The sequence below is a fragment of the Nothobranchius furzeri genome, chromosome 17 (genome assembly GCF_043380555.1).
Source record: "Nothobranchius furzeri strain GRZ-AD chromosome 17, NfurGRZ-RIMD1, whole genome shotgun sequence".
NCBI classification, from domain to species: Eukaryota; Metazoa; Chordata; class Actinopteri; order Cyprinodontiformes; family Nothobranchiidae; genus Nothobranchius; species Nothobranchius furzeri.
Window position 1 is genome coordinate 29,117,059 of NC_091757.1, and position 26,045 is coordinate 29,143,103.

General features: G+C 43.2%; 1 protein-coding gene across 3 annotated transcripts; it reads left to right on the forward strand.

Moving 5' to 3' along the window:
- The first annotated feature begins 26 nt into the window (after positions 1-26).
- Positions 27-25,602, forward strand: mxd1 (MAX dimerization protein 1). 3 transcript variants are annotated; one of them, XM_070546379.1, is made up of 7 exons: positions 27-167; positions 567-611; positions 2,701-2,800; positions 9,082-9,111; positions 21,723-21,837; positions 22,039-22,198; positions 22,543-25,602. In XM_070546379.1, exons 1-7 carry the CDS (start codon positions 143-145, stop codon positions 22,737-22,739), a joined length of 672 nt encoding a protein of 223 aa, XP_070402480.1. In that variant the 5' UTR covers positions 27-142; the 3' UTR covers positions 22,740-25,602. The 3 variants fall into 3 exon arrangements, with proteins under 3 accessions (XP_070402480.1, XP_015827404.1, XP_070402483.1); XM_015971918.3 differs by lacking the exons at positions 27-167; positions 567-611 and adding an exon at positions 1,288-2,135; XM_070546382.1 differs by lacking the exons at positions 27-167; positions 567-611 and adding an exon at positions 2,539-2,596.
- The last annotated feature ends 443 nt before the right edge of the window (positions 25,603-26,045 follow it).

Here is a 26,045-nt window from a genome sequence, read left to right on the forward strand (position 1 = left end):
CAATTTGTGTTGATGTATTTGAGGAGTCGTCACTAGTACCAGAGACCAGGGAGCTTCGTCTAATCCAATGTCTCCTCTGGACAGAGATACCTGGGGTCGTTCCTGAGATCGGCTGGAGCCACTAGTCCAGTTGAAAACTCAAATGTGTCAAAAGATCTTCACATATTGTGAGTTTTCTGTAAATGTGAAAGTTTTTGTCAGATTACTGCAGCATCTCACAGTCCCACACATCTATGCAAAAGCGGAGCTTTAAAGATAGATTAAATAAAAGTTTAACTTTATTGAAGTTTCAAACAACAGAAGTGTGTGTTGTAAATGTTCTTGCATTTTTTATTTATTTTTTATTAGGGTTTGGATTTTTGGTGCATAAGAGTACCTGGAAGGTACTTTTCGTTGCACGAGAATGATAAAGGAGTTGTCTCGGTTTCTTTTCTTTTCTTTTTTTCTTTCTTTTTTTTTTTTTTTTTTTTTTTGTTTGTTTTGTTAACATATTTTTCGTCGTTTCACGTTGATTGCATTCAGGAACATTGTGTACTTTTTTTGAATGCGGGTCCGCTTCTTTTCAGTGTGCCGGCGAATGAACCTGGCGGAAGTGATGAGCGGCGACGGAGGTCAGTCAGATTGATTGAGCAGATTATTGCACTGCTAGAAATGTATACATATAAATTCTATTCAGATAGATTCCTGCATAAAACCTACTATGGTGGGCGTGTTGGACTCGTAACACTGCGTAAGCTCCGTCCACCCGGCGCGCTGGTACGTGCGTTGATATTTCAGTCTAGATGTTTTCACAGAGTAACAAGTTAATGTGTGTGTATGTGAGTAATAAAGTTTCTATTAAAAAGTTTGTGAAAGTGCGCTTGCGCGCACATTGCAGGTTGTGATAGGAAAAGTAAAGGGACTATCAAACCAATCGTAGAAGGAAGAAGTGAGGCAAACAACACCACGAGAGCCAATCACAGCCGTACACCACGAAACAGCATGGCAGGGAGGCGTGGCTTCTGTTAAAGGGACGTTGACATTTTCGTGAGCTCGTGGGCATCGGAGCCAATAGCTGACAAGTTTACCTGAAAACAGCCAATCACAGAACGTGAATTCAGTATTGAGAAAAGCCGTCCATTATGGCTCCCTAGTTGTTTACTGTCTAGTCCACAGACATCGGTCTAGTTCACTTAAGAACCAAAATGGCGTGGACGGTTATCAGTTGCAGTGTGGGTCGATCCCTTTGAGTCATTGATGTTTTAGACAGCCAATAAAAGCTGGAGTGGATATAGTCAACATCCAATCATGTGACAGCACACAGCGGCTTTGTGTTACAGTACAGTTGGGAGCTGCTATCCACATAAGCCTCTATTTTGGATGCACTTTGACAAATTTCCGCCGTTCTGTGTCAGTCGTTACATTCAGCTAGACGAGGCACGCGTTTTTAGTGATAACCAGTACATAACCAGCTAGCCAAAAAGTCTGGAACCAAAACGGCTGGATTGCATCGTCAAGATAATCCAGGAATTAGTTCATCTTTTTAAAATATTCCTGATTTCCGGCAAGTGCGTCCAGCCTAACAGCATCTTTTTGTTTTTTGGCTGATGACTTGAACCTAAAGTCGTTTGTAGTCAGTCGCTAACGTTTGCCAACTTTTTGTTGTTATTCCTAAAACTAGTCAGAAAATACTATCGATTTTTTGTTTCGTTTTTATCAACAGCCATCTGTATTTCTTGAAGAGAGATTCGTCTAACCAGTGATACTAAGTCACCCAAATCAAATGGTTTAAAGGTATAATCTTAGCTGTGGGGAAGTGTTAGCGTCTACCGTGGCTAAAAGGCTACCACCAAGCCTTTAAAGCTGTTTTTTTATATAGGAGAAACCAGTTTCGCTTTCCACGTCTTTTATCGGGACCTTTTATTTTAAAAATCGATTGATTGAAATCCTGCAGAAGCAACTCGAAAACAACATTTTAGAACAATAAGTGAGAACAACAGGGAACCCAAGAGTTCAGAAATAGAAGCGTGACTACAGTAACGGAATCCCTCGTTGGATTATTGTAATATTATTAGTGTTATTGTTGAAAATGGCGTCGATCGAAATGGTGCAGATGTTGATCGAAGCAGCAGAGTACCTCGATCGCAGGGAACGAGGTAAAGTATATTTTAATTCTAATTCTATGCTGTTAAAAAACAACACATTCCCACTTCGTTCATGTCTGCCCATTATCACGCTGATCGGGCTCTTTATGCGTCCGGCAAATAGGTTTTATATTCTTAAGTTGCACATCCTGTTCTTAACCCAGGTGTTCATCGTTGACTATGATGATGACAATAAATAGGATTTATAAAATATGAATGGTGCAGTGATTAACGTGCATTGTGCATCTTTTATGAAAGGAGAAATCATGCAAATGCTATTAAAAATATAGGAACACAATGTTTAGTTGCAAGCTCCTCCTTTCCTTCTGTTGTGGTTTGCTGGTAGGGTTTATCGTAGTTCAGGATGACATCATTGTCCAAGCTGTGAGGGTGGGTGGGGGGGCACTGTTTAAAGATACTGCATTATTAAATCCGTTCATTCCATGCATGCATCCCAGCATAACACATTGGATGTAAGATGATGCAGATGGGGATGTGTGCAACATCTCGTGTCTCCCACCCTGGCTATGTTTGCAGATAACAGGACATGTGACCACTGTTGTTTATTTGCTTGCAGAAGCTGAACACGGCTATGCCTCCATGCCACCCTTCATCAGCAGCAGAGAGAGGGAAAGCTTGAAAAGGAAAAGCAAAAGCAAGAAAAACACAAGTAGCAGGTAAAGGCATACTCAGCTTGTTGAATTGAAAACCTGGGGGGGTGCTGCACACAGCCAGGACGCTTGGGTTAAAGGGTTGACTCCTATCACGTTTAAAGAATAACCAAGGCTTTCATCCGATTTCACAGACAGCAGAAGACCCAGTAAATGCTCTATTATTGAGTTGCATTAACACGAGAACTTACAGCTCTGTTTTATCTTAAGTTCAGCTTTTATCGTGTTAAAGCGGCCCAGGCAGTCATCAGGTAAATGCAGTTTATCTTCTGATGGGAACTCATTTAGTCAGGTTACATACTAACATGATTAACACTTCCTCATATTGGATGCAGTGGATCTGACTGTTAATCATTAGCCTTGAGTTGAATTTGAAGTCGTCTGAACTCCAGTTTTCTAAATGCTTTCTGTGGCTCATTAAAAACTAGCAATAATTCTGCCCACTTTATTTCACTTCAGTTAAACAAAAGAGCATATTTTAAATGATAGAGCTACTACCTTAACCAGATTCTATTATTTTGGCACATATTTTATGTAACATGTAATATTTGAAAAGAGAAGAAGACCTATCCTCATGGCCTGAGTGTTTCTTGGTGCTTGGCTCTGTTGAAACTTCCTTATTTATTGCGTTTTGTTTTGTTTTGGTGCCGTTTCCTGTCTGACACCAGAAAGGTCTAATGTGATCTGTGTGAGTGACTGTGTGTTGTGTGAATATTATTTTTAGACTTTGTGTTGTGTTCTGTAAATTGAGTGACTGACAGCATCAAATATCAGTTTGGTTGAAAGTCAGTGGCCACTGGCGGAGGCGAAGTGGGTCAGCCAAGGTGACTGAACGAGACATTTTACTGGGAGGCTGGTCCTGGTGAAGCCACTCACCTTTATGGATGTTTGTGTATCCAGAGCTTGAAACCAGAAGAGTCGTTTTAGTCGGCACTCTGATGTGTGAGCGTTAGCTTGTTTGGTTAATGGTGGAAATACTACTTCTACTTTAAACACAGGCATAGACAGTCCAAGTCCACCCATCCATTTTCTCTGCTTATCCGGAGTCAGGTCGTGGGGGCAGCAGCCTAAGAAAAGAGGCCCCGGCTTCCCTCCCTCTAGCTACCTGGGCCAGCTCCTCCAGGGGAATCCCAAGAGCCTCTTTTGGAAAAGAATGGCGCTTATTTGCCCCAACGCCATGGCAGCATCAAGGATCTGTAGGTCGTTTATAAGCGGTCAGACCGTGGTGATAGTGTTGTGCAACTGTGTCCTTTTTGCAAAAGATTACACAACGGCAGTATAAGTATAAAGGGGATATGGGGGCGGTCTCTGAGCTGCCACGCTCACAAGCCAATCATAAAGGTTTCTGTCCCCCACAGTCCCCGTGCTGTCTCTGGTGATCGGAGCTCCAGCTCTAACGGAGAGAAGCTCCTGGAGCTCCGCGACGCTCCAGGTTATCATCTCAGCTGATTCTATTTACAAAAGCAAAACTTACGGCTCGTGTTTACTTTCTGTTACAATATAGTTGCCGGCCGGAGCTCTGCAGTAACTTCCCATGTTATCATGACACCTCCCTTTGTTGTGCCAAGGTGAAATCTGCATCACTAGTCCGGTGTTGCGGTAAGATTACTACCAAGCATGGTGGAATGAATGTCGCCAAATTCCTTCAGTGCCATGCTGCCATGGCGTGTTCATAAGACACACTGTCCAGCAGTAGTATGCTGATTTTCTGGCACAGTGTATCTTCTAAAAGGAGCTAAGGCATTCCCTGGTCAGTTTAAAGACATAGTCCCTCCAGTGTGTCTTGGGTCTTCCTTTAGGTCTCCTCCCAGTTGGACGTGCCCGGAAACCTCACCAGGGAGGCATCCTAACTAGATGCCCGAGCCACCTCAACTGGCTCCTCTTGATGTGGAGGAGCAGCGGATCTACTCCGAGCCCCTCCCAGACCAGGCTTCTCACCCTATCTCTAAGGGAGAGCCCAGCCCAGCCGGCTGCTTGTATTTGTGATCGTGTTCTTTCTGTCACTACCCAGAGCATGTGGCCATAAGAGAGGGTAGGAACGTAGATCAACTGGTAAATCGAAGCTTTGGCGTCTGGCTCAGCTCTCTTCACTGCGACAGATCAGTACAATGCCTGCATCACCAGGTTTCAAGCACCGATCCGTCTGTTGATCTCACGCTCCATCCTTCCCTGACTCGTGAACGTAACCTCCAGAGACACATAAACCCCTCCACTTGGGTCAGGACCTCATCCCCAACCATCTAGGGGTTTGTTTAATTTGTAGCACAAGAGTTTTTAGGCTAAGCTGTGTTGTTTAAAAACAAGTGAACCAACTTTATTCACACAGTGCTTCTGTTACAGCTGCGTTAGTTTACATTGTGATGTATAGACTAACTTCTTTTAAGTCATGTGTTCACGTAAAGATCACGAGATGTTTGAGCTAGCAGCCGAGTCTCCTGTTTCAGGTGTGTTCAAGTGCTGACTCTGGCAACGAGGAGGCGCAGCAGGAGAACCTGCTGTCTCTGCCAATGCTCAACTCGTCAGCTGCAGAGAAACCTTGTTGGGGTCCTCCTCGCTCACCAGTAAATAACCCTGTTCATAGTAAAGGGTGAACTTCACTGGTGCTCTCGTTGTCGAAACCCAGGAACTGCAGACCGATAAGCTGCCGGGTGTTTAAACGGAGGATTAATTCTCAAGCGTAACCATAACACTGAGCATTAGTAACGTGTAGTGGTTTAGTTCTTTTGTATTTTTCTGATTTCAATACAAAAAACCATGAATCTATGCAGCGATATAAAAGCATCACCGATGCTTCTGTCCCGTATTTGAGTGACTTGAAGGGTTAGGGTTAAAGCTCTGGTTATAATGATGACTGTGGACACAAGGTCTGGCACAGCTTCCTGTTTATCTGAAGTGGGGCTGTATTTGTCAAAACTGTAGTGTTTGCACGCCGTCCACCAACATTACATCAGTCACGATGGTGACGGGTTTGTTGCCACCATGTTTGGTAAGAGACGAGTCGCACATGGAGACGTGAACATGCATTTAACTGGGATCGTATTAATATACTGATGGGACCAACTGGCGTTTCTCGCTTTGGCCCATTGAGTGTTTTTTAAGTTGACATGACTTTGTCATTGTCTGTGAGCGCCTTTAGAGGATGGCAGCCATGCTTGTAGTCTGAATGTTCTGCTTTGGTCAAATAATTAATAAATAGGCAGACCAGCAACACTGATGAATAAATGAATGAATGAATCTTCATCTGGATGAAAGGGTGAATCAATAGCAGGTTATATATCTTTAGTTCGTAAAATGCTGAGCTGCCATGTTTATCTGTGTATCGGAGCCATTGGATGTAAATTCTCTGCTGCTTCCTGACACTTGAATGTGTGAATAGAGGGGGAGGGGATCTCTCTGCTGCACACACATGTGTGAGTAGTGGTGGTTCCCCTTCATCTTCTTCTCTCTCTGTAGCACTCCTACCATTTCTCTTCCTCCATCCTCCTCTCCTCCATGTTTCTGTGCTCTCCGATTCCTCCAGCATTTGGTATTCAGCAGAGAGAACCAGCACCTTCAATCCAAACACAAAGAAAGAAGACACCCCCTGCCAGTTGTGCATGTTGCTTCAGAGTATCTTGGTGAACATAGTTGTCTATGTCCATCTTCATGTATAGTTCAGGATTATGGGGTTAATTAAGGATCATCTGGAAGGATCTCCCTGAGCCAAATGACAGGAATGGTTCTGGAACAGTCCAGTGTGACCAGTCCGGTTTTCTCCCATTTAGGACATAGAGATGAACAAGCCTGCTCAGTGATCTCCAGAATCTGTTAAAACTTGCAGGTGAAGAGTATGTGTGCTCCGTATGTGACGTTATTAAGGCCAGAATTAAAAAGCACCTTTACATCTACTGCTTTTCCCCATTTACCAGGTAATGTACCGTGTGAAGCTATCACCTCACTGCCGTTTTACATGGATGCAGAGGAAACACGTGTGTTAGAACAAGAGAATACAAGTTTAAAAACTTTTACAGTTTAGCACAAGACCATTTGTTTAGTTTGTGATGGGTTCAGGCGTGGTCAGTGACCAAACTATCAGTGACACGAAAAAAAACCCGGATTAGGACAGATTACAGCTCAGGTTAGGGTTGTGAATGCAGAACTCCTTTCTTCCACAACTTGCCCTGACATCAGATGAGCTGGAGTGTGATGGTGGCCAGGTGGATGTGAGATTAGAGCAGGAGACAACACACTCCAGAGCCAGAACTCGAGCCTGAACACGTAGGATCTGTTGTCTGCCAGCGCTGTTATGTCACTGCTGGCTGTGTGCCCTGCACAGGCAAGTACACTGGCACCTTCAGTGACACACACACACACACACGCACGCACGCACGCACACACACACACACACACACACACAGGGTGGGCTCCCAGCCTCGTTCTTTTCTTTCTTTACTCGTCATCTGAGGGTATTTGTGACAGGAAGATGTTGAATGTGGAAACAACTTCTGTTTGCGTGGAAGCGACTGAGTTAGAACGGTGACAGCACAGGGTCCAGCACTGCTGAGGACGCTGAGGTTATTTCGGGAGTGCAAGGGGGGGTGGGGGGGTTCAGGGGTCAGGTGGAGAAGACGTTAAGAATGATGGGGGAGGATCTTCATATGCTGCACTCACCCCTCACCCCCTGTCTTAGTGTCTTTTACACCTCTGTTCCACAGGTCAGACAACAAATCTTCTCCAAAATTCCAAAACTTGACTTGACTTTGTAGCTGCGTCTGCTCTGATAGCGTTTGTGTGAATGTGAGCTACTGCAGTGCAGGAGTCCTCCAGCTATTATCACATCTCCATCTCTCATTTTACCTCACACACACACACACACACACACACACACACACACACACACACACACACACCCTGCTCAGAACAAACTGTACGTTGAACGGAGGGTTAGAGGCCTGCCTACCCTAGCCTTTGCTTCTTGGTTACTGTTGCTATGTTTACACTCAGGCCTCTGCCGTGTCTCTGTATGCAAAAGTAGGGCTTTAACAGGTCCCCCCCTTCACCGCTCAATTAAAACAAACACGGCAAAAAGGACCTTGGTGCAGGAAGATAACCAGAGCGATAAGGTATCTATTACAGAATAAAATCGTTGCATCCTCTGCAGCAGGGTTAGTGCAGAAGTCACCTGGTCAATTTGGTGAAAACACAAATGTTTTTCACAGAAGCAGTAAAATCATAGCTCTTAATCTAAATTAGGATTATTTAGGTTTGGGGTTTTAACCTGAGTACACACCTGGTTAACAGATACAGTTCCTCAGCTGCTTCTTCTTAAATACGGCTCGTTTAGTCATTCATTATAAATGCATGTTTTATAGAGTCTTTCATGGCCCACGGTAGATTAAAGCTTTCTGTTTACAGAAAAATATATTGAAAAATATATTTATTAACAATACATTGAATTTCATAATGTTTGAATTTCTGTTTTGTCTTTATTAATAGGATAAAATTACAGCTCATACTGTTTATCAATGGATTATGATGAATGATTTACTGTAAAACTTTATTTATATCATAGTAAAATGTATTTGCCAGGATAATACTGGCAAATATATCAATGTCAATCAATATCAATATATACAATATTTGTAATAATATATAAGGACTTGCTGCTTTCTTTATATTCAGATATATGTTGCACAATATGTTCTTGTAAATGACTGAATAATATAGCAATAAAATCTATTATGCATTATATTCATCTACTATCCTACATAAGATGAAGCAATATATTAAAGTAATTTTGCACTCATTTATTTTGTTTTATGTTTTTAATAAACTAAATCATAGTATAAAAATATCATATTGTGTATGAATATATATTGGGAGATATACTGGCGTGTGTGTGTGTGTGTGTGTGTGTGTGTGTGTGTGTGTGTGTGTGTGTGTGTGTGATAGTTTATAAGGAGTTGCAGCTTTCCGTATGTTCCAATAAATGTAGCAGAATATATTTTTACAATTATACCAATAAAATATATTAATTAATGTATTTTATGAAATGCAATTATCCGCTGTGCTACAATATATGAAGATATATATATTTACTACATGCATTATGTGGCCTTGCTCATTAATTATTGCTTGTATTCTGCTTGGATGATTTGTTTAGTTTAATTAAAGGTCAAATCAACTGATTTATAAACATAAAGAGCAAAAGGCCTGCAGTACAGCCCAGAGCTCCTGGAACACTAACCTGTTTTATTATTAGTATCATGTTATTTTGCTTCTGACGTTGTTTTATTTTGTTTCTGCAGGTCTACACACAATGAAATGGAAAAGAACCGGTATGTAATTGTTTTCCTGTCTGTCTGTTTCTCCATGTTTGTGCTGTTCTTGAATCCTTGAATACAGAAACATGGATTAGGGTTAGGATAGCAAACCTAGGAATCTGGATGGCGCTGTTGAAAGATGGAGTCTGAAGCTGAGTAGAAGCATCATGGACCTGATAAACGGTCACATCTGCATCACATAAAGCAGTTTTGGTGGACATAAAATAAAAATGTTTATTGTTTTAGTTATTTCTAGTTTCCACTGAAGCTGAGAAATAAAAGACTTGTGAACATATGAAGGTAATTTTATTTTTGGAAGCCATCTTGTATAAGTTTCTTTTAATTCAAGTGTTTTAGGAGCTAAAGAGTCTCGATGGAACAAAGACAAACTAAAGCAGCGTGAAGTCTGAGGTGTTTTCTACATAATAAAGCTCTGGGCTCTGTGCTTCGGTAGGTTTTCAGCAGCTGAGCTGTCGTTTGTTCACTCTGCCCTCCTGACACCGAGGAGGCGCATGCGGCGTCTGTTGTATCAGCTGACTCCTGGTAGCAGCTCGTCTTGTTTGACTAACAAATACACTCGTCTTCACAGGAAATCCTAGAACTGATAAAAGTCCGAAACGCTGCAGCGTCACCCATCTCTGATTAGACTTTTAATTAATAATTGTTTTAGTCATCAATGATAAATGTTCACAGATGCTTAAATGTGATAAACCATTGTAAAGACTTGTAGAAAATCAAAATCATCACTAGATGATTCTTCCAGCTCTTGGAAAGTACAGATGCTTTTTTCCTCCTCTCCTCCCTATCTTATCCCCAAGGCTCTTGGTCTTTGGGTGTACGGCGCTTCTGCATTTTTTCTGGAAATTATTAAAAATGGACCTGGTCCGTTGGTCTCTCAACGCGATTGACAGCATTTTTTCCAATGATGAGAACGGGAGAAGGGGCTCCCGGATGCCCCTCTGGGACAGAGCCTGCTGGGTATATCATGGACTCCTGGAAACAGTGGAACCTGATCTGCCTCTGTCAACTGTCTGTAGAGGATTCTGAAGACGTCTGGATATTCGTGGTGTTGGTGTCAGGTTTCTTGCTTTTTGGCCTGAGTGCTTACCTGGCTTACCGGAAAATTAATGAGCTGTCGAGGAATACTGGCTCAATCCCGGAGCTCAGGGATGGATTACGCTGTGCTGTGAACGCAGACTCATATAATTGTCGAGATGAGTCGTAAGCTTGGAAGTTTGGCTGAGATTCAGACTCTGGCACAGAAGGTGGATTCCATCAAGGAGAAAGTTGACGTATCAGCACGGATTGGGATAGATTAATTACACCATTATTGCATTTAGAGGGGTTGAGGACCAACGGAACTTTAAGACAGAGAGGAAATTATCTCTGTCTGGCCCCAAAGCAAGTTCTTATCTGAATCTGGTGCCCTTGAGCCTGTGAGGCTGAAGTGAATACTCCCCCTCAGAAGAAATGTGGAATGCTGCCGGTGCCATCGCAACTCTGTCTCCCTATCCCAGCCTGGGCGGGACTGCGACCGGTGAAGGCCGTTGAATCGTTTTCAGGAGTCACTGTGCTTTCTAAACCCAAATACCTCCCTCCCCTGTCCAAACGGAGGTGACGAGCGCTGCTTATCGCGGCTGCATGCACTGATGTGTGGAGAATCCCCAACCCTACCTCCCCACCTAGTGGACACTTATGTTGAGTAATGTCTGAAGTCTGTTGCATTTCTGTCTGAGGTGTTTTTTGCATAGCAAAGCTGCCCTCCCTGTGGAGGGTAACTCTGTAGTGCCTTTTTTCCTCCACCTGACTCAGTCCTCATATATAAACCCTCTGATCTCTATTAAGGTAGCACGACTCGGGCTGCGAACGACCACAGTCACCAAGTCTTGTCATGTGTCTACTTATGTATGTCTGATCTCAGAATTGTGTGTACTGAAACTCTAATTTCCCTCTGGGATTAATGAAGTATCTTTGAATTGAATTGAGATGCAGTTTTAGTGTGTGTGTGTATGTGTGTGTGCATCTGTTTACTTCTTTTTTTGTGTATGGTTTATTATTTTCTCCCCATCTTATAGTGACAACAAAAAGAAAAAATACTTACATGAATAAATAAATAGATACAATAAAGAAATAAAAAGTGCCTTGCAATAATAATGACAGTAAGAGCATCATATATAGAGAATCGGGACATTAGGTACATATCTAAGGACCACAAACAACTTTTATATGTCAGGAGTTCACGTCCAGTTTGAGTTTTCCAATATAATTTACAAGGGTAACCATATAACATATATCTACCATTGATATACCATATCCGAGCCTCTGAGAGGATACTTAATCTTTTCCAATTTTATAAAATAAATAATGTCTCTTAATCAACTGGGAAGTGGTAGGGTGGTGTGGGTCCTTCCTGTGCATTAGACTGATTCTTCTGGCAAGTAGAGTAAGGAAGCTAACCGAGTCAGCAAAGTAGGATGGTAGGACACGGTCCATGGGCAGGATATCAAACAAGGCAGTTAGAAGATTGCAGAATCTTTACAGAAGTGAAAGCTGAAATTGAATTCCCAGAGCATTGATAAAACAGGGTAAGTCAAAAACATATGTGTAAGGTTGGCCGGGCCAAGGTTACACCTTAAACAGGGAAAATCCGAGCCAGCTTACTACTAGAGCAGTGCACCTTCTGTACCACGTTGCATTGAAGGATGCAGTGCCTTGCACAGATTGATGAAGAATGAGTTTGTTTTAAGGTAGACCGCAACTGATCGCTGTTTATATCTACCCCAAGTTCTTGAGACCAGGTGGTGCACAGGTAGTCTGTTATTATGGTAAAGTTACACATATGTATGCTTGAGACTGCGCCTTTCTTGGAGGGCTTAGTTGTCATAATTTTATCAATCAGTGTTTCTTCAAGAACATTGGGGGAACCAGAGAAGTGCCTATTCATAAAGTCCCCTGCCTGCAGAAATCTACTATTAGGCTGCATGGTGGCGCAGTGGTTAGCACTGTTGCCTCGCAGCAAGAAGGTTGCAGGTTCGAAACTCGGCTGTGGCATTTCTGCGTGGAGTTGCGTGTTCTCCCCATGCATGCGTGGGTTTCCTCCGGGTACTCCGGTTTCCCCCACAGATCACAACATGCCCTACAAGTTAAATAAATTGTACGTCACTTTGGATAAAAGCATCTGCCAAGTAAATAAACATAAACATCTAAAAAAGTGTGAGCTTAGTAAGTTAAATTTAAGAGATAGTTGAGCAAAAAGGCCAGGACACCATCTATGAAAAAGTCTTTCACTGACACCAGTCTGCATCGAAACGCGCTCTCCGCTTTGCGGTCAGGAGATCCCTTTGATCTGCTCAAAAGTAAGTGATGAGGTGAAAAAGTAAGAATCCAGGCAGCAGATTTTCTGGAGAGTTTAGAGGAGATGCAGGAAGATGAGAGACAGACAGGACAGGAAATAGTTAAATAAAAACAAGAAAACAAACAAAGTGTTGAAAAGTAAAATGTAGGTAGATTTATCTCCACTACACGTTTTTACCTGTATAAAAAAATAAGTTATACGCATGTCATATTTATACATCTGATACAATTCAGATCACCTTCAGAACTCAGTCACACACCCAGGGCCGTTTCAAGGCATTTTGGGGGCGAAGGCAAACAGGCATTTAAATTCCTTGAAGAGGATAGCTGAAGGAGATACCGCACACTTAGTTTGCAAATCTTCTACGGCATTTTAAAGGTCCTGACGTTTTTCTTATTTTTCTGTACTGTACAAGATATTATCTCGCCTCGTAAAACAGTTTAGCACGCTTCCCATATTGTGGATGTTGTGACGTCTGGCGTGACATTGGTTGATATATAAAAATCAATGCAACCATTAATATGTTTTACAAAATCGGTGTCACTGAGTAAAGATGGGTCAAAACACCATGGGGTTTGTGTTGCAGGGCTGTCCGGAAATGCTATATCAAGGATGACAGGCGCATGATTAGATTACTTTAAGGGCATAGTTGCAAAAGCTAACTAAAGAAAGAAGTTGGTTATCGAGTAGGAAAAGATCTATCCGTGAGAACGTACCATGTACTGGAGAAAAAAAAAAGAAAACTGCTGAGTTCTGGGTTGCAAAAATGCCGTTCGTTTGAGTTTCCATACTGTTGCATAAATGACTGGATCACTTTTGCAGATTAGGAAATAGGTTGTAGTCTTGTTGAGAAGCAATCCAGAAATGGATTAGGACAGCAGTTGAAGTCACCACCTAGAATAAGTTGACTACGATTCAAATCCGGAAGTTTCTTAAAGAATTCATTACTATCCAAGTTTGGCCCATATATATTAGCTAAAGTGGCCTTGGTAGTACTAAATGTTCCTTGAACTACAACATTGCGCCCATTAAGAGAGAGGGTGTTCGCTGCAGACCTACAAAGGCGGAGCTGTACCATAAGGTGGAGCTGCACCAGAGTCAGCCCCGCCCATTCACGCAAACTCAGCCTAGCCCACTGACTTCCGTTTTTGTTTTCAACTTTATCGCAAACTGACCTGACCCACATGAATTACGGCTGTTACTAGTTTACAGTCGTTAATGTTATGTTCTATGCTCCAGTTAAACAAGATAAATATAACTTGCTACATGACAAAGTCTGAATATATCTCGAAATGAAAAGGTTTCTTTCAGCGAATATCTGCCCACAGCCGGTCTAACAGAAGTGGCGTATAACAGCATGTCAGACTTTTGAATGGGCTTTGGTAGTCTAGTGGCAAGATCGTCTGAATTAAACTTTGCTTTCCCCTCAGCTGATGCTGGTTCGACTCTCGGTGGGGTCGTCAGCAATCTATTCAGCCAGCTGAAACATTTAATTTGTTCATATTTTAGTTGTAATGTTTTCAGCAAAATATTTATGTCTCTAAAAGTTCTTTGAATTTGGTCGTTCCTAAACAGCATTTTAGTTGAAACTCAGCTCACAAATGGACTCACACTGGCTAAATAAACAAATAAATAAATAAATAAACACATTAGTCATTATATGTTAAACGGTATACCAATAAATTGTTGTAAACATAGTACTGGCAAGTGTAGCTACATAAAACTTACACTAATGGGAGGCGAACCTGCGCAAAACTGCATGTCAACCTGACTCCATAACCACTACACCACCACATCTGTAACTCACATGGCGGTACATCGAATTGTGCTTGCCAGTGTGTCTCTGAGATGGGTTGTATGGTTTTTCGGCGGTGTCTCAGTAGAAGTCATTTCAGAAATAATTTGTCAGAAAATTCACAGAATATCCAGATTTGAGAACCAAGACCAGACCCGCTTCGGGGGAGGAGACCAAATTGAAGCTGAGATGGGAGGAAAATGCATGAATGAGGCCAAAAATGGCTTTGGCGTGTTTCTTATGAGGAAATGACAATATAACATGATTAAAAGTCCCAAAAGTTAGATTTTTAATTATATGGAACCGTTACAAAAACTGTTCAATTCACTTCTCAACTCCGTCCTCAATCTTGCATTTTTTAGCTACAACACCCTCTTTGGTTCCAGAATGCTATCAAGTCTGACAACTGGAAGGCATTGGACTGACTCTGATGGAATGGGCGGGGCTGACTCTGGTGCAGCTCCACCTTCTGGTGCAGCTCCGCCTTTGTTGTTCTGCAGCGAGCACCACTTGCATTAAGATCCGATATCATATTAGTAACGTGTTTTTGTGCAGCATCCGTTTACTTCCATGTAACTTGACTCCACACACCAGCACACCAAGTTTTTGCACACGTTTCTCTGGTCGCCCAGGGCCAGCCACAGTCCGGGGTGAGAGGGTGAAAACCAGGACAGCGAGGTACTGCTGGTCTCCCTCTGACCTACATGTAGCACTGACCAGATAATCCAGTAACTTTTAGCTGGAAGGGATCTTACAGCTTAACTGCTCCTGTTTCCTTTGCAGACAATAAACTTGTGTTCAGTTTGAACCGAGGCCTTTCCCCGATAAGCGTAGGGTGTAGCTACACACACATTCTCACCTATTGACACACTAAACCTGAATAACCTGAAGCTGACAGGACGGTTTGCTGCATTTGTCTCCCTGACCCGTGTGACCTGCTCTGTTGGATGAGTCTGCTGCTCATAAGTGATGTTTAACAAACATTAGCTTGTCCCACTGATCCCTTATTATGTCAGAACAACATGGGCCGGGACATTTCCCTGTTATGTAATAGCCCTCTAGATGGCCTTTGGACCGAGTCAGCTGAGAAACACAAGCCAGTTTTCACCTGCTCACCACAGGTTTGTGTGTGTGTTTGCGTGTGTAAGAGCTTATACCACGGCAATTGGGCGAGAAATATAACTGTGCACTTCCCTTGCCCACATCCGAATCAGTCACAGCTCTCCTGATGTGTCCAGTTTGAATGTGAAGCCTTTGAGGGGCTGCCATCAGAAGAAAAGGTAAAAGGACTAAAGAACATTTGAACACTGACTGTCAGGAAGAGTCTGACTCACACAATCCCACTCACTCAGGAAAACACAAGCGCACGCACACACACACACATACTCTCAACGAGGCTAAAGCTGGATGTGTGTGTTGTGTAATAGTGAGGTCAAGTGGTCACCGCCACCCACCAGACCTGAACACCTGCCAGGGATGTGTGTGCGTGCGTGTGCATGTGTGTGTCACACACCCACTGAAGATAACTTCCTGAACAGCCTCTGTTCAGAGAAATAAAGTAATACAGAAGGGATGAGCTAACAGCTAGTTCTAACACAGCAATAAAAAAGGTGGCTGCCATCTTTAAAGCCCCGGCGATTTAAACTTCACATATCTGATGTGATCTTTTTTTACAAACATTTCCACGAACCTCAGATTGGTTCACATGATTATTTCACCTGAAGTGTTGAGGAAATTCCTGCCAGACCAGCTGATGGTGGTGAGATTCACGCTGGTAAATAACCAAGAATTTCATGTAAAAATTACCAAGTTCCCTCAAAAGGTTACCCTACAAATATTTAACCCTCCCACTGTCCTAATGGGTGTGACCCCGCGAGGAAAGTTGACCACTGAGAGGATTGATGGTTTATTCCTTGAGGTCCACATGGCAGGGGTGAGGAGTGAGCACCACCTCACCCCTGCCATGTGGACCTCAAGGGATAAACCATCAATCCTCTCAGTGGTCAACTTTCCTCGCGGGGTCACACCCATTAGGACAGTGGGAGGGTTAAATATTTTTACATGAAATTATTATCCTGGCTCATCACGACCCATAGACAGATCTCAGTCATGGGGCGGGATCTACGCTTGTGTTCCACTTGCTATTGGACAACGTGATGTACCCACCGCTACAGATGTCGGTCAACAGGGCAGTCCATCACACTCAGTGGCGGCTGGTGAAAAATATTTTTGGTGGGGCTGTGCTATTTTTTATTTTTAAACAAACTTGTGCTTTCTGAGCTTTGTGCACAACTTCACTATTTCCTGAATTAAGCACAGCTCTTTTATTTCCTGTCTTACATCATTGGACAAACTGATTAATCCACGTATGTCTGACTATTGGCACACTGCCTTGCGGACCAAGGTTGAAAAATACTGCATTAAATTGCACATAAAATAACATGACCATAAATGGTAAATAGGCAATGCAAGAGGCAAGTAATAAAAACATTTTGTTTAATTTCAACATTTGAGTGAACACCAAAATTTATGAGCAGGTCACTGTTACAGTAATGGTAGTAAACACTACTTAGACAAAATGCCAGAAATTTACACTGTTAAATATTTCTGGAGTGTTGTGCCAAGGTCAACTTTATACAAAGATCAAGTGGATGCATTTGTGTGTGTGTGTGTGTGTGTGTGTGTGTGTGTGTGTGTGTGTGTGTGTGTGTGTGTGTGTGTGTGTGTGTGTGTGTATATGTGTGTGTGTGTGATACCTCATTTGTACAGAAATTTTGCCCTTCTGTCCTTCTGAGTGGCAAAGCTCTCGATTAGCTTTTTATTGAAGTCAGGAATGTTTGTGACGGGCTTTTTTTTCCATGGAGAGCATGGCAAGAGCATTCAGCCCATCCTGTGTCATGGTGTTCCTCAAGGAAAGTCTTAATCTTCTTTAAAGTAGATAAATAAAAAAACAACAGATAAGTACATAGGAAACACTTTCATAGGAAATAATGTCATCAGTATCCTCTTACAAATGTCATATTTCCCAGTTTTTGGCACAATAAAACATTTCTGATTCTCAATCAGATGTTTTTACATTTGAGGTAAAAACATCTAATTGAGAATCAGAAATGTTTAATTGTCCCAAAAGCAGGGACATTTGTTTGCTGCAGCAGAAGTGTAACAAGTAAAATGGAATCAGATTGATGTATGTACAAATTTACATGAAATACACATTTACGTGATTAAATATGTATAATAAGTATGTGTGTTGAAATTAGTTTTTACAGTTATTGCACATTAAACATGTTATTAAACAAATGTCCGGGTTTGTGGGACAACCAAGGATTTCTGATTCTGATTGTCTTGTTCACAGAAATGTAATGTACAGCTTACCTCTGCACCCAGCTGCTGTTGTTCCCTGCATGGCAACGTTAGCTCTGCTGCCTAGCATGGCTAGCTTCACCGTGTTGTTGTCCATGTGTGCCCGGGATGACTCGTGTTTCTTCACCTTCTCAGAAAAATGTTTCATGTCCGTAACTCCTGACTCATCCATGCCTTATCTGTCCCAGCCGTTTTGAATAACAAACACGGAAAGCAAAATAACGCATTAGCATGATTGCATCCAGCTAGCCAAGCCTTCCTGGTGTACCAATTTCGGGAGAAGCCTCGTGTGTACAGTTTACCTCTCTCCTTGTCCTGCTGGCTTATCTTTACGTCGGGCTGATCTGGTCCAAGCTCTTTGACATTAAGTTTTTCCACCATAGTTCTCCTCTCGAACGGATACTGGAGAAGAGACCGAACTGAATTCAGTGGGTGCTGAGATCCGGTATCCATGCTGGTCACTGGCGGCGTCCATGTTACATCTGCGTCACGACCAAAAACGTCTCTGCCGAGTTCTACCGAACACCAACGAATCCTTTGGTGGTAGCTCTATCGCCCATCATGCTTCTGAAACAACGTCGACGCTGATTGGATACATTCCCATTCCTACCCTTTGATTTTCTTGTCAGCAATTGGACAGCTGGTCTCGTCCTGTTTGGGCGATTGAAAAACAGCACACAGCCTCCACCGCTCGGCAGAGACCGGCAGAGACTAATATAGATATATATAAATGGTTTATTTTTCTTACAAAACACACAATTAACTTAGAATATGTGATTATTGTTAATTTTATTTATTTATTTTTTTTAAATAAAAATTAAAAACACGGAAAAACTGGGAGGGCGGCGCCCTATCGCCCTCTACTGGCCAGCCGCCACTGATCACACTGGAAGAAGACACTAATACACACTTTATCTAAATAAAGGACTTGTGTACCTCTATCTGCTCTTGACTCAGAGGAAAGCCCAGGTCTAAATAGTCCAAGGTTGATGCCAAAGCTGTGTCAAACGAGCCAGCGCCATCGTTGTTCCGCTTCGTTGCATCATCCCGCCCAGTAAACCGATAGAGCGTTGTGATTGGCATGATGCAAAGCTGATCGAGCCAATGGTAGACCGGTGTCGGTACAGGATCTGCTCGGGTGCAAGATCTGCTCGGGTGCAAGATCGGCTCGGGGTCCTTCGACTGCCGATGACGTCAAAGTACGGCAAACCCACTTGGACAAAATACACTACACATCTTTATACTGTTGGAAATAATTTAGCAGTTTCATTATTAAAATAATGTATCTTACGACATAAGTTTGTGTTTATAATGGTATTTGTAAAATAAAACACTATATTATATTCATAATGTTGAACTCCTCTTTGAGCACATCCCTTGAAGGTATTAGCAACACCTGTGAAATTATATTTGCAGGAAATAATTGTGTCCCGTTTATTGAAGTATTTTGTGTTTAGAGTTTTTGACGTCTTGTCCATGCGTAGTTCAGTTACGCTCATAGCTGCTATAGCCAGAGCTCTGGAATTAAAAGTTTTCTGGCTTTACTAAAATACCTGTCTGTACTTATTTGATTGATGGTAGTTTTACTTTCTATTAGACTCCAAATGTAATCATTTGGCACGTTTCTAATTCATAATTTGTAAGAATGTGATCAGTGATATTAGCATTAGCATTCCTATGGGTTTTTCCATGTATATTAGCATTGCGCTAACCACTTGCTGCCAAATTGCAGCCTTTGCAATTAGAAAATCTCCTTTTGTCACATCGCAATTTAATTACACATGCAATTAATCGTTCAGCCCTAATATACATGCAGCTCTATGCTAAAAGTGTATTTTCAAAGAGGTAATGATGGATTTCTTCGTAAAAGTTGTCCATCTTTCCAACAGAAAGATTTGCCTGGACCATCGTGACGTGATTACGTAACTTCCATAAGGTTCATGTTCAGCCAATCAACTACTTTGACGTCATCGGCAGTCGAAGGACCCCGAGCCGATCTTGCACCCGAGCAGATCCTGTACCGACACCTGCTTCAGCTAGTGTCTGTATAGATTTTTAGGTTATGAAAAACACCCAAACTGCTGAAATATATCTTTAAACGTTCATATTAAATACTTATAACACAGCTGAAGTGTGAAAGAGGAGCTGGACCAAATAAATGTACAGTTGTGCTTTAGACTAAAGGATGATTTCATATTTAAAAACAGGTTAATGTTATTTTAGTGTGGTGCCTGTGGGTGTTTGTTTGTCATAAACATTGTTGGGAAAGTTACTTTTAAAAGTAATTAGTTATAGTTACTAATTACTTTGTCAAAAAGTAACTCAGTTACTTACAGTTACGAGATTATAAAAGTAACTAATTACCAAGAAAAATAACTACTTAGTTACTTTTTTCATTAAAGAATGCAAGAAAAATGGTTTAATTTAACTTACTTAATTTACTATAAAGTACTACAATAGTGAAATATAAATGACTAATGACCGGAACATGAGAAAATGTATGTCTAAATGTTTTTTATAAACCTGAATAATTTAAATAAATTTTTCCAGCTTCACATAATTGTGTGTTTTTAGTAGCATTTCTGTTGCTGCTAATCTAGTAATGGTTAAATAAATAATTAAAATCCTTTAAAATGACACTAGAAGAGGCACAGCGGGACTAAACATGATCAGGAACAGGTTACAGCTGGATGATCTAGGAAGGTAGAAGATCAGGACGTCTGAGCAGTGAACAGGTGAGCGAACCTTCAGGACGTCCCGCTGTCACGCTAAGAAGGGCGTAGACTATTCATCACGTCTTCCTCGTTCTTCACGGGCCGTGATGCGTTTGGATGAAAACATCTGCCTCTTTAGCTCCTGATCAGCTGATGACAGCTTCAACACACCGCGCTGCTTAACGCACACATTTCCTTATCAGTAACAGAAACAACGTTTTGATAAAAAGAAGACTATGTAATTAGTTTGCTCGTTACTGAAAGTAATAGTTTTTTTAGTAACGCGGTTATTTTAAACGGCGTTATTCCCATCACTGCTCTGTTGGGTCTACAGCAGGCAGTGATTGAGACAGTGAGGGTCTCCGCACCCGACCAATCATCATTGTGTTTGTAAGTGTGTTACCGACACCTCTCTCTCATTGGCTGCAGCTGAAGTGTGGCGGTCAGAAAGCCTCACACTGTTGCTCAACGTTCGACAAGCACGTAGTAACACACAACCTTCCATCTCCGGTAATGGCGTTGCAACAGTGGGAAAAGCAATTAAGTAGATTATTCCGTTACCCAATGTGGCAAGGTGGATAAACGAGGGCCCGGGCGGGATTCGATCCCCAGACTCCCGGGTGAGAGTCATACGCTCTAACCAGTCAGCCAAAGGGACATCCCCTTGGCCAAGTAGCCAGGGCACATGATCAATCGCCATGGATGTGAAGTTTGTGGCACCCTGCGCAGGAGCACGAGGACGTGTTTGTGAAAAGAGGGGGAAGATGTGACAGTGTGAGCGTCCTGTCACATTGTCCCAATTGATGATGCGCCCTGGCTACTTGGCCAAGGGGATGTCCCTTTGGCTGACTGGTTAGAACGTATGACTCTCACCCGGGAGTCTGGGGATCGAATCCCACCCGGGCCCTCGTTTATCCACCTTGCCACACCAAAAGAAGGCCTTAAGTAATGCCGTTATTTTAAACGGCGTTGTTCCCATCACTGGTCATAAACCAACCAACTTTAAACTGCATGAGCCACGTCCTCCAGGCAGCCTCTCATCTGAAGTGTTTTTTATTTATTATTAGAATTCATCAAACTGCACTAAAATAGAGTTTGACCTTGTTTAAGTTGATGTGTTGGTTTTGCTTGTTTAGTACAGAAAATATGAGGTCAGCCTTTCTGATAAATAAGTGGCAGAGCCCGTTAAACATACATCCTACATACCACACAGACATGTTTAAAATGGAACACAGGCTGGTTGTAATGCACATAAACGGAAAATTCAAGTCAGTTTGAAAGTATAGGCTGAATTTATCACGTGTGTGTTAGTGTGTAAATCTGAGTTTAGCCCTTACAGAATCCGGGTTTTGTGTTTTTATTTTATAAATCAATGAGCAAAGTTGTTTTTATTTCCTAGACGAGCACATCTACGACTGTGTTTAGAGCGTTTGAAACTGCTCGTTCCCTTGGGACCAGATGCTAACAGGCACACCACCCTCAGCCTGCTGACCAAGGCCAAAGATCACATCAAGGTGCGTCTGAAGAGGTTGTTTATGGCCTCCTGATGAGGAGAAGTGTGTTAGTATTGGGTGTTTGTGGCTGAACCACCCTAGCTAAGCTGCTGTAGATCCACACGCATGCACGTGCATGCACACACACACACACACACACACACACACACGCACACGCACGAGGCAGCAGCTCATGAGGTGCGTCATTTCTTCTCTGTGCAGAGGTTAGAGGAGGGCGAGAGGAAAGCTCAGCACACCTTGGAGCAGCTTCAGCGGGAGCAGAGACACCTGAGGAGGCGCCTGGAGCAGCTGGGGGTGGAGCGGACCCGCATGGACAGCACCGGCTCCACTCGGTCCTCCGATAAGTCCGACTCTGATCAGGGTGAGTCACCACGCAAGCTCCTGTGTTAGACTTTTTGAATCGACCAGCATTTACACAGCACCGAGCCGTAGCTGGGTTTTCCCGGGAAAATCACTTTTGATTTACAGTTTTCGGTCTTTAACAGAAACTTTTCCCCCACAAATTTCACTACGTATGCTCTGGAGAAAGCAGGTTCACCGGCACTAACACTCATGCACAGGGACTGCTCCATAAAAGCATGGCAGCTAAAGCCAGCTGAATGTATTTCAGTTGGGATAACAGGACCTCCGGAATGAGTGTCATTTAGAGCATGGTTGTGCTGAACTGTACTGTTTCCCTTCAGTAATGATGTATTTGTCTAACAGAGGACCTTGACGTGGACGTGGAGGGGACTGACTACCTGCTGGGGGACCTGGAGTGGAGCACCAGCAGTGTGAGCGACTCAGGGGACGAGCGAGGCAGCCTGCGCAGCAGCTGTAGCGATGAGGGCTACTCCAGCGCCAGCCTGCGGCGCCTGCACGACACTCAGGAGAGGGCCGAGCAGCTGGGCTGCAGCCTTTAAGCAGCCCCCCCCCACCACCCCTCCAGTCGGTCTCACCACTCCTTCCTGCTCAGACCCCTCCCACCCACCCTGCAAAGACTGACCGAGTCAGTCACCTCCAGCGAGGCTTCCTTACTGTCCACGCTCTGACGTCCCTTCAGACTGACACACCTCAGACACGCCCACATCTAGCCAGTCATCAGCGGTCAGTCTTAAGGGTGTCGCCCGCTCTGCACCAATCAAACGAGTGGGATTTTAAAGACACTCCATCCCTACCGGGCCCTTCCGTCCTTTTGTAATCACAACTTTCAGCCAGAGAATGTTGCCACACAATGTCCCACTGCCTCTTTTTCTATGCCTAAGAGCCATGGGAAGTACTTATGAGATTTAAATCACACACACACACACACACACACACACACACACACACACACACACACACACACACACACACACCTCCATTTCTACTCGCTGTCCAACGAGACTTCTCAGAGGTGTGACACTGACGTGATGCGGAGCTTTTTTCTGCCTCGCTCACCAGTCAAGCGTCAGTGCACGGTATCTTGCACTTAAAATTGCTATTTTAAACAAAACTGTCCCTTTTGTCCAGCCCCCCCCCCCCCCCCCCCCCCCCCCGTGAATGAATGTTTGTGAAACATGTCAGTCAGCAAGTCAGCAGACCTTGTGGACTCTAAACTAGCCCGTGTGGTGTTACCCGTCGGAGCCGACAGCCGTACCTTCTCCAGTCCGTTAGCTTTAGCAGTCAGGCTCACCACCACGCTGTAACTACAAGTCCACACCCGTCACTCCTAGGAGGAGGAGAGACAAACGTAAACAAGTGCTGCGTGAGATTGTGTTGGGATTTGAGATGTTGGGGGGACTAGGGCTGATTATTTTTATTTTCTGCCTCTCTCTGACGACGGTGACGTTTTTACGTCGACCCCTTCCTGCACGTGTGTCTGTGGCCCTGGGCCTGGTGCTGTTTGCCCCTCCACTGCCCCGCTCAGCAGGTGGAACTGGAAGGGAAAAGCCCGTCGAGAGATTTGAGCACATTCCACTGCGTAGAGCAGAAAGGCTGGTGAGACTGAGAACATTCGTTCTGAGGAGATGGGTTCGTGCCAGTGAGCTGTAGAGTTAGGGCTGAGGCGTCCGGAAGCAGAAAGACGGGTTTCACGCATTTAGAGACCCGATTGTTAGAAAGCACTAAAATGTTCCCTCCACAGGTTTTCTCCCCTTTGCCTTGCCTTCACCGCTATTTATTATTTCAGCGAAAAATGTAACTCTTTTAATGTAAATAGTTCTCAGAAAGATCTCTATGTGTATCACCAAATGTATTTATTAGATATACTAAATATATAGATGAATATTTAAAATATATTTAGTCATAGCCTTTGTTCTTTGTGAGGTTTATTGAGAGTTTTTCTCCATAATTCGTTTGCACAGCCACGGCAAGCGTGAAGTCGGCACGGTGCTCCTAGAAAATTAATGTGTTCATTGTGGTTGATTTCAATCTTTTTGCTGTTGGAAAGCTGTCTCACCCTGTTACTGAAGGAATGAGGGAGCAGGTGAATAAAATAAATCTGAATATGTTAGAAAAAGGTGAGTTAAAAAGTGTAAAAGTGATAGAAGCTTGGTGTCCATGTTTGGTGACTGTTTGCGCCATCGCCTGCTCTCGGGAAGCAGGAAAAGCTGAGCTCTGTGAGACGTCAGCATTCCAAGTCGTTGCACGCAGAGAGAGGCGTACGTCCACCAGCTCTGCGGCGTAGCTGCGTGGTGCCAAAGCAAGCAGCCTGCAGGCACCGCTTGCAGAGCTTGGCAAAAAAAAAGGGACACCAACAAAAAAAATCAAATAATATAAAACCGGAAAAATAGTTTTAGAATTGTTTCGTTTTTCGGTGTGGCATGCTGCTTATTTCTGTCCTGTTTTCACACAGAGGAACTGTTTTAGCCACTATTACAGAAAAATGCTTTTAAGATTAGGGGCAGATGCACCAAATACGCCATCTGCTGGTGTGTGTGTGTGTGTGTGTTTCATCACTGTCTTCAGAGAGAAGTTTCTGGGGTGGTGCATGTTGGGTGGCTAATCAATTGTAAGGCTTTATTTCTGTTTCTTGTTCTGAGTAAAACGAAAAGATCAGTTATGATCCCGAGCATTACCGTCCCTTTTGCCCATTCGTAGATGGTGTGTGTGTGAGTGTGTGTGCGCGTGCGTGTGTGTGTGTATTTCCTATACATGTGTTTGCCGAGCGCCCGTGTGTGAGCATGCCTCCCGTGCTGTGGCTGAGCGTGCGCTTGAGACGGGCGACGCTTCACCCACTGCTCCTCCCCCCTCGCCCGCACCCCCCTGACCCGACGACCTCGGTGCTCTCAGCATCTGCCCTGAGAAGCAGATGTGGAATCTCTCGAAGAACAAAACTACAGTCAGGCCACTTGTTTAAACTACAGTTTCTGCTTCAGGGGTGAACTTGTGGATATTTGGGTTTCTCTTAGCGTCTCCCTCCATAAAAATGTGGCTGATAATGCCTTAAACCAGGAACAAAACGATGTGTGTGAAATACTAAAGTGCATCACAAAGGTCATTCCTTTTCATTGTGACCGTCTCAGGCGTTGTGCTTTCATGCAGTACACACAAAAACACACACACCACATAGCTCCATGAACATCACCTGCCACCTCTCGCTTCAGAAAGCTCCAGTGTCTGTTTTCTGAACGATGGGATGTTTTCTGCACTTACTTTCCAAGAGTTGGAGATTTTGGACTTGGTATTCTGAATAAATCACTTCAGAAAAGGGTAGAAAAACTTTGACAATGAATTGTGGAGCAGCAGTTTATATTTGCCAGTGATGATAAAAGAATAAACTATTTGGAAACCCTTGTTTACCTACTCGTCTCCTCGTCTTGGTCTTCATTCAGTGGATTAAAGCCACAGCAAAATGTGTCAAGACAAATGCCAACAGGTGGTGGCTAACAAACCAGGTGTTGCGCTGGTCGATGATCCAGAAACAAGATGGTGTGATCGATGTAGAGCGTGACTGGGACTTCAGACTAACCAAGGGCTGTAAAAGGGAAGTTGTGGAAAGTCTAGATCTCTGTCCAGAGGAGGAGAACAGCTAAGACACGGAGAAGACCTCCTCTATAAAGCTCCTAGGTGGAGGATCTGTTAAACGTTTCCTTACCAGGAGTCCTAGGACTCCTGTGTTTGGGCCTTTAGCATCAGTGCGTCACGGCGGCCATGAAATAAAACTGAAATTATCGTGAGAGGTTAGTTCTACTTTTTTCTGTGATGACTAAACAAACAAATGGTTGAAAGTAAAAAAATAAATTTGA